Genomic DNA, 8,403 nt, shown 5'->3' on the forward strand with positions numbered 1-8,403 from the left:
CTTCTTTCTTTCTTTTTTTTTAATCCTAAAATGAGCATACCTTCAAAAAACTCTTTCCAAGGTCCCTGATGGGAATATATTTTCGTTGCATTGTGATCAAGCCACTCTGCTGCCTTCTGTGGCTGTAAAAGTGATGGTCTGCTCTAACAGGAGATTTATAACGCTCTCTCAGGACCGGGTCAGACAGGGGTCAGGCAGGGGTGGGCTAGTGCTAGGGTGGAATTGGGGAGAAGACAATGAGAAGCTAGAACCTAAAATAGAACTACCCATTGTGCTTAGGGAACAAAGTTAGAATGACCACAGACTTTTGTTGTTATTGTTTTTCCAATCATTCATTTACTGTTTGCTAACTATGTGCCAGGCACAGCGTTGTGTACCGGATGTATACGTAGACTCAGTCCATTCCATTAGGAACTGTTGCTGCCCCCATTTTGAAACGTCAGAACCAAAACTCAGGCTCAACCCGTAACTCAAGTTTACTCAGAAGCTGCAAAACTAGGTTTAATCCCAGGACTCTCTATCCCCAAAGCCCCACATCGCTCTCGTTTTAAAATTTCTTTAGGGTTTTTTTGCCTTCAGTTTTTGGAATTTAAAGAATTTGAGATATAATTGACATATGACATTAATTTCAGATACACAACATAAAGATTTGATAATATACATATTGCCAAATGATCGCTATCTTAGCCATTATATTACGAAGGCTGCACAAACAATTTCAGCTGACACAGAGGACATGTTCCTGTCTCAAGAGCGTGGCAGCAAACAGATGGTGGTTCAGGCAATCCATGGACCTCATAGATAAACATGGAAGAACTGAAGCCCAGACAGCCCAAACCGAGGGCAACCAGCGATATGACCGACACAACAGACGTCCACCAATATTGTTGGGTGTCTGCCACTGGGCTCCATTTCTGGAACAGGTAGGGTTGAGAGGAGGAGAGCAGCAAAGAGCATACCCCACTAGGGCAAGGCCAGAGGGTTGGGCTACTGGGCAGGTGACAGGGCGGGGGCCTCAGGCTGGAGAAGCTGCCTTGGTCAGAACAGGGATCTTGGGCTTGTGGAACGAGATTCAGGAACAATGAGGTACAAGAAGAATGAAATCCAGAAGCCAGTCTTATTCTTTGATGAGTCAGTCACCCAGGGCTGGGCTGGGCCACAGAGCCTATTTTTAAGCATTAAATGGCTCACATCCCAGGAAATCAGCGCCTGGGAGTCTGGCAACTGGAAGGATCGGATAGTTTCCTGAGCTCTCTAGAGGCATCTTTCACAACTTCGGTAGTTCTCTTCCAGTGTTGAAACAGGTATTCACAAAAAGCTTAACTTTATATTGACTCAGAGTTCCTTTTCTTAAGAAATTCTGAAAAGTTTTCAGCATGTGTCCATGTGGATGTGTTTTGTTAAAGGAACGTTTTTATTGGTCTGGCTTCCACTTCCTTGATCTGTACTATTATTATTAATTAAAATTGCAAAGTCAATGCCTCAGCTTACCTTTGTTCTCTCAGAGAGACAGGAGTGACCTGCCCCAGAAGGACTGGGTATATTGGCTATAGTAATGCCTACATTGCTGAAGTATGGAGAAGAATTTAAAATGAAACAGGGTGAGATTTCTTAGAATGTGAGTAGGCCTCAGTTCTAGAACAGGTTTTGGCCACATATTTGTTTTTCTTTTCTTTTCTTTTCTTTTCTTTTTATTTTTTATTTTATTTTATTCTATTTCTTATTTTATTTTATTTTATTTTATTTTATTTTATTTTATTTGTGCATCTTTAAAATTTTACAGCAATTTTCTTTTCATGCTACAAACGACAAGCACTTACAATAGTGTTGCAGGAGATGACTGTAGAGGAAAGGAAAGTGGTGGGGAGTTTCCAGCCGTAGGTAAGCAAGGTACCTGCCGTGTAAGTCACTCCCCCACAACCTCTGAAAAAGCAATCATTGCTCTCTATTATTTGTGTGTCTGGATCCTTTTCATGGGAACTTGGAAAAGCATTCAGAGTTTGGGTTAGTGAAGAATCCAAACGGTTGCCATACACATTCTAGTGCCAGAGTTGGATCAGGGAGTGACACCCGACTTCAGGCTTCTCTGGGGTAAGACACCATGGTTTCCTTGCTTACTTGTTGATAGAAGTCAAATTCAATTCATTTTCATTTAATTCAGCTCGTTTATTAAGCATTAACCGAACACCCGCAGCATGTCAGCTATGAGCTCACAATGTAGCAAAAGAGATGCTTGCAAATTAATGAGAATCCAATATGATGTATGATAATCTGGGAGGATTACATGAATGAATGAATACATAGGAGAAGCTTTTTAGAGAATACGTAGTGATGTGGTTTGAAGTGTTGGGAGTTTGGAGTAAACAGCCAAGAAAGAATTCTTGAAGACATCGTCAGTGCAAAAAGGTAGTTTTATTAAAGGACCCATGGGCAGAAAGAGCTACACTGGGGTTGTGAAGAGTGACTGATTATATACCTTCAGGTTAGAGGAAGTTAGGGATAGTGTAAGTCTCTAAGGAATTTTGGAAACAAAGGTTCTAGGACCTTGAGGGACTAGCTGCAGTTAGGAAAAGGTCATTTGTTACTGTTCAGTAAAAACTCAGTCATGAGACCCTTAATATGTATATCAGGTGGCCATAAGCTTGGAGTATGATTGCCAACATATATCTTGGGGGGTAAAGATAAAGGAAGTTTCCAAAGGAATTTTTCAATGTTAAAGTAGGATCCTGGGGGGTCGGGATAATGTTAAGCTAAGATTCCCTTTTGCCCTTAGCAAAGTGTCATCATTGAGGCAGTTGAGCTCCTAGAGGAATGTCACTTTGCCTGTTACAAGGACTTGTCAATGGACATAGGCAGTAAGGAAATTTTTTTTTCTTTTGCCTTTGGTTCCCATATAATTCATAGAAATTGTCACAAAGTAGGCATTAACAGATATGTGTTAATTGCATAGATGCACAGATGGATTACAAGATGTGCACAGGCATACTCTCTGTTCTTTGGAACTGATAGTATGATCTTTGGAACATATAATAATATTTTTGGAACTTAGAATGTAATAGTGGGGTAAGGTCAGCTTGGGGTCCTAGACCTGAGATCACACTTTAGCGGGGAGAAAACCCATGGAAGACATCAACTAATTCATGGGAATTTGCAAAACTTTACCGGCCATGTTTGACCAGCCACATTTTACAGACATGTCTTCTGGTAGGAAATAGTTACACAGCAGTCTCAATCCAGGGCAGCTTTCAATGTCTTAAACAAGAAATATCTAGCAAAACAGTATTTCCTGATTCTTGTGCTTGAAGGCTCCCCCTCTTTTTCTGTTCATGTTTTAGGAATACACAAGAACTAAGTTATCCACTGGGTGTTTTTCTAGCTTGGGCAAGAAGAAGCATCTGCTTCAGTTTCTTTGCTTTTCTGATTCCCACTACTGTTCTTTTTTTTTTTTTTTTAATATTTATTTATTTTTGAGAGAGAGAGCGTGAGAGGGGGAGGGTTGGATGTAGGGGTACAGAGGATCCAAAGCAGGCTCTGTGCAGTCAGCAGAGAGCCTTATGTAGGGCTCGAACTCACAAACCATGAGATCATGACCCGAGCAGAAGTCGAAATTGGACACTTAATCGACTGAGCCACCCAGAAGCCCCACTACTGTTCTTAATCAACCCTTTTCTCCCAAGATGTGGCCCTAAGATGGTCTATGAGACATCATCAAAAGTAAAACAAATCTGGAAGATTCAACTCCTGAACAAAAAATGTCAGACCTACATTTATTTCCCATATGTCTACTTTATTTCGCAAAGAAATCAAGACACACTGGTGACAAGATTAGGCAGTATGGCATAGGTTATATGGGAGAAGAAATATGTTTCATGTGCCTTGGAATCAGAAGATAGATTCAACACTTTCCAAAATGTACAAATTTCAGTTTGTTGTTAGTTTTCCTGTGGAGAGAAAATAGCAACAGATAAAAATTGCTGAGGCCGTAGACGTTTTATTAGCATCCAAACTTCGCTAATGAACCCCCCAGTAATGTACCCAAGTCTCTCCACTTATTGGTGTTTTTAAAAGGGGGTGGGTGACTGCAATTTAGAAATACTTGAGCAACTGGTGCTGGTTATGTGAGGATGATGCTCAAAATATGTCACAATCAGTTTATATCCCTGAAAACACATTTAATGAATTTCTAGTAAAAGGAGACTCGCTTAGAAACCTTTTTTCCATAAATGATTTTGTCTTAAAGTCACATTTTGCACTTTCCATCAAATGTAACTTTTCATAAAACTATTTTTTCTGATAAGAAAAAAACCAGGACAGTATGCCACATATATTAGGTGTTTGTTTTCACTCATGTATGTTTTGAAAATACTTAAAAGGATGTATATGTTTCTATACATTCTAGTATATCATACACCATCTTATATTAAAAATTTTTTTAATGTTTATTTTATTTTTGAGAGACAGAGACAGAGCGTGAGTGGGGTAAGGGGCAGAAAGTGGACACATAGGATCGAAAGCAGGCTCCAGGCTCTGAGCTGTCGGCACTTAACTGACTGAGCCACCCAGGTACCCCTTATATTTTTTGATCTGACACTAACACATCTTTCAGATGATTACTTTGTTACCTTTAAGCTAATTTTGGCTACCTGATTTTCAAATTCAATTTTTATTATAGCTCCAAAATATATTTTGTTGAGAAGTCACTCTCTGAAACAGAACAATTTCTTCAGGATTTTTAGTTATTGTCGCCTTTTGTGCCAATAATTAGGGGGCTCTAACATATCTAAACTTAATGGTTAAAGCTGAACAAGTAAATCTGGTTCATTCTAACATATGACTGGACTGGCATGCCTAACAGGAGGGATGTTCCTTGTCCCTGGAAATAATCAAGCATAGACTCTGAGATGACGTGAATTATTTGCAGAGGGAGTTCAAGCAATAGATTAGTAGGCGGAAGTTGAATGAGGCGCCCCTCCAATTTCCTTCCAACTCAAAGATTCTCGGATTCTTTGCTTTACTCTTACTGCCAGAATATGTAGAGATCCAGTGACACTAGCGACCCCAAATTTTACATATTCATCATATTCACACATTCATTATTCCCCAAACCACTTTCTCTAGTGGACATATATTTGTCGTAACACACAATTACACCTTAAATACAGAAAAGAAAAACATTTCAGTACTTACCGAACTTCAGAACAAAAGAAGCAATCATTGGCATAAGTTTTGCTGTCAGATCCACAAATTGGTGCATATGTTTCATAACAAAATCCCTCTTCTCTCCGTGGGAACTTCTCATATTTACTGCAGTCAACCTGGAAATACATATTAAAAGCCTTCAACCGAATCTTTATTCCCAAGATTTAGGATTTCCCAAGCAAGCTTAGAGGGCTCGCCAATCGTTTGTTTCCTAGTCTAATGGTCATTTGTTTCCTATTCCTCATCAAACGCCTTTGAGATATATCAAGTGTGAAGATTTCTTACATCAGATATAAAATCATGAGTGATAAACTTCTTTATGGCAGCTTGTAACCAAATCACTATTTATTTAAAAATTAAAATTTAAAAACATCCACGGCCAATTCACAGATGTAACCATTCCCATGGGGTTAGTGTTCTACACATCCTGCTATTCCTCTCTTTCGCTTAAAAAATTCTATCTGAATGCAACAGTGAGATGTATTATAGGGATACCTACTATAGTTTTAAGAACTAGCACATCATTAGCGACTTTTACCATTAATTATTGTAACAAATGACTTGTTATACACTTAACCAGCACACAGACAGTCACATGTATTTTACTCTTGTAGTTGAGAACCACTGTTCTATATGCAGGAGCAAAGCCAGCGTATAAAGCTCTCTGCAGGAGCAAGGATGCAATCACCAAGAAAGAATGTTCTGGGTTTTTCATCTATGAGCAAGCTGAAGAATGTGAACAGTAAAAGTCAAACACATCAGGATTCAAATCCTGATGTGCTCTGGGATATGACCCTGGGACAATCATTTTACTTCTTTAAGCTTTGATTTCTTTACCTGCAAAGTGAGGACAATAATAACTACAGTGTAAGGTTAAAGCAAAAAATATATATATAAACAAGAAGATACATGTAAAATGCTTAGCACTTTGTGACATGGAAAATGCTGAGTAAATAATAGCTATTATCTTTATCCCTTGGCCTACACAAACTCCAGCTCTATTCAGAAGACTCTACATTTCCAGTTTTTCTGACTCTGAATTCCACATGTAAGATTTTATGATTTGATTGTCTCCACTTGGATAGCATGAAATATGGTCAAACTTCAAGTTAAATTCATCTTCCCCTTCAGCTATGTTCCGTTAATTAATCATTTCATTCCTTTGGTTGCTTTACACCACGCACCTTCTAAGTTTTAGGGCTGAGCTGAGAGCTGGCAATACAGAGATTAGTATGCGTGACAAAATGGCAGAAGGACCGCAGGGCCTAGTGGAGTATGGTGGAGAATGAGAATTACAGGGCTCCCTGGTGAGTATATTTCAGCATGACTTCACTTCTTGCCTGCTCAAACCCCAGTACCAGGACTCAATGTGTTATGTACAAGGAGACTCCCAAGGCTTCCTCTTCATGAATCTTTTTCATTCTCAAGCAACCAGTAAATCATGAGAATAGAATAGAGAATCCTATTATTCTCTTTAATAGGTAAAACAAAAGATTCAAAGAGATGAAAGGAGCTGCCTGGGCCCCAGAATCACACAGCTGAAAAGTCACGGAGCTTGGTCTAGAACCCAAAATGCTTGACTCCTGGTTTAAAGTTTTTACCACCACAGCTAGAATTTCTCAACAATAGTTATTACTTAATATGAGTCATAAAGGGAAGGTTCAATTAAAATCTTCATTCTCTAAGATAAAGAAGAAAGATGTGTCTGACCCATTTAACAATTACAACAATCATGACTTGTCCTTATTGAGCTTTACTACGTGCCAGGTGCTTACGCTCACCTCTCTTCAAGCGTTGTGGCTTTAAGTCTCACAATAAGCTTATGAACCCAGTATTAGTGCCCATGGCCACACAATCAGGGAGCTAGAATACAAACTCAGGACTTTATAACTCGAATGCTAGGTATCTAACCACTTTGTTCTATTATGTCCCGTTCAGAAAGGTCTCTTAATAGTTTTTTAAATAAAACCAGTTTTGATACTTAAAAACTTCTTCAAACATGTAGCAATTTAATTAATGTATAGTAGCAAATGTTTCCTTATTGATACTGGCTTTAAAATTACATAGAAGTAGGACCTTTATATCAAGATGGATGTACTGACCTGTTGAGGGCGTGTGGCACATTCTACATCCGTAAGAAAAACAAAGACAAGAGAAACTAAATTAAACTTTGGAAGAACCTCATCTTAGTAGAAAAATGATCTTTTATTTATGTTTCAGCTCTCAGACTGTCAAAAATATGACTCTCTTCAGAGCTGTGTATCAATATAATATCAAAGGTTGAAGCTTAGCACATATTTTTTTTTTCTTTTTTTGGAGTGGGATTAGAGCATAGCCAACTACTATAACAATGAAGAGAAACTACTATAATACTGAGAAGTTCTTTCCTACCTCATAATCAGAGTTTAGGAAATATTGGGGAAAAAAAAACACCAGAGAAGTGGTTTTATATTTAGGGAATGTCTGCTGTTATGTAGCAGGAATACGTGGCAGTTGAAAATTCTAGGGAGGCAAAGTTCAACTCAATGAAAAATAATAATAGTTCATGTTGCCAAACAATGGATGAGACTGTTTTATGAAGAAATGGCATCCCCATAAATGGTGATATCAAGTCAAAGCAAAGTCTGGATGTACACTTACCAAAGAAGTTATACAAAATATTTATAGGGATGAGACTTTGGCCTTAGCTAACCATTTAGCCCCAGAGATAGTATCTCAGCCCCAGAGATAGTATCATTTAGTGATTTATTGGTAGAGACAAAATAATGCATTTCAAAAAACCTGCCTTATTATCTATGTATCTGTGTTTACCCCAGAATTCTGTGAGCAGAAGACAACGTGAGCTATTAGTATCGGGGAAGGGTGGGTATAATAAGGGAGGTACTCACTGAAGATGGATGTCAAAGCCAAAGCCAAGAGCAGGGCAAAGGCTGTTGCTTTCATGCTGCTGAAGTGGCCAAGGGCAGTCAGAGGGAGGCAAAACAAGTAACTTTCTGCCGTCTGCTCTGCCCACTTGGGTTCTACCTTATATATTGACAAGAGTTCCTGCCTCAATTGTGAAGTAACTATTTCCAGAAACAGAATCCCGGGAGGAGGTCAGAGACATATGCTAGTATGGGAATTCTTTTATTGTGAAATCAGATGGTTGCTCATGTTTGCTCATTTTAATAGACCATAGAACCCAATAAAACTTATTTCTTTGTT

The 8,403-nt window shown here is 38.7% G+C and overlaps 1 protein-coding gene across 1 annotated transcript; it reads right to left on the minus strand.

The window, feature by feature from the left end:
* Nucleotides 1-3,508: 3,508 nt before the first annotated feature.
* On the minus strand, nucleotides 3,509-8,190 carry LOC125935166 (serine protease inhibitor Kazal-type 9-like). The gene is made up of 4 exons (XM_049648852.1): nucleotides 8,088-8,190; nucleotides 7,302-7,330; nucleotides 5,188-5,315; nucleotides 3,509-3,941 (listed from the first exon to the last, which is right to left on the minus strand). Exons 1-4 carry the CDS (start codon nucleotides 8,140-8,142, stop codon nucleotides 3,896-3,898), a joined length of 258 nt encoding a protein of 85 aa, XP_049504809.1. The 5' UTR covers nucleotides 8,143-8,190; the 3' UTR covers nucleotides 3,509-3,895.
* Nucleotides 8,191-8,403: the final 213 nt, after the last annotated feature.

The sequence above is a fragment of the Panthera uncia genome (assembly GCF_023721935.1).
Source record: "Panthera uncia isolate 11264 chromosome A1 unlocalized genomic scaffold, Puncia_PCG_1.0 HiC_scaffold_17, whole genome shotgun sequence".
In the NCBI taxonomy this organism is placed as follows: domain Eukaryota; kingdom Metazoa; phylum Chordata; class Mammalia; order Carnivora; family Felidae; genus Panthera; species Panthera uncia.

Excerpts from the sequence above, each read along its gene's own strand:
- LOC125935166 (XM_049648852.1), bottom strand. The coding sequence starts at position 8,142 with ATGAAAGCAACAGCCTTTGCCCTGCTCTTGGCTTTGGCTTTGACATCC. Across the intron at positions 7,331-8,087 it reads GGCTTTGACATCCATCTTCA|ATGTAGAATGTGCCACACGC; the intron begins GTGAGTACCTCC and ends TTTTTCTTACGG. Across the intron at positions 3,942-5,187 it reads TTCTTTTGTTCTGAAGTTCG|GAAAACTAACAACAAACTGA; the intron begins GTAAGTACTGAA and ends TTCTCTCCACAG.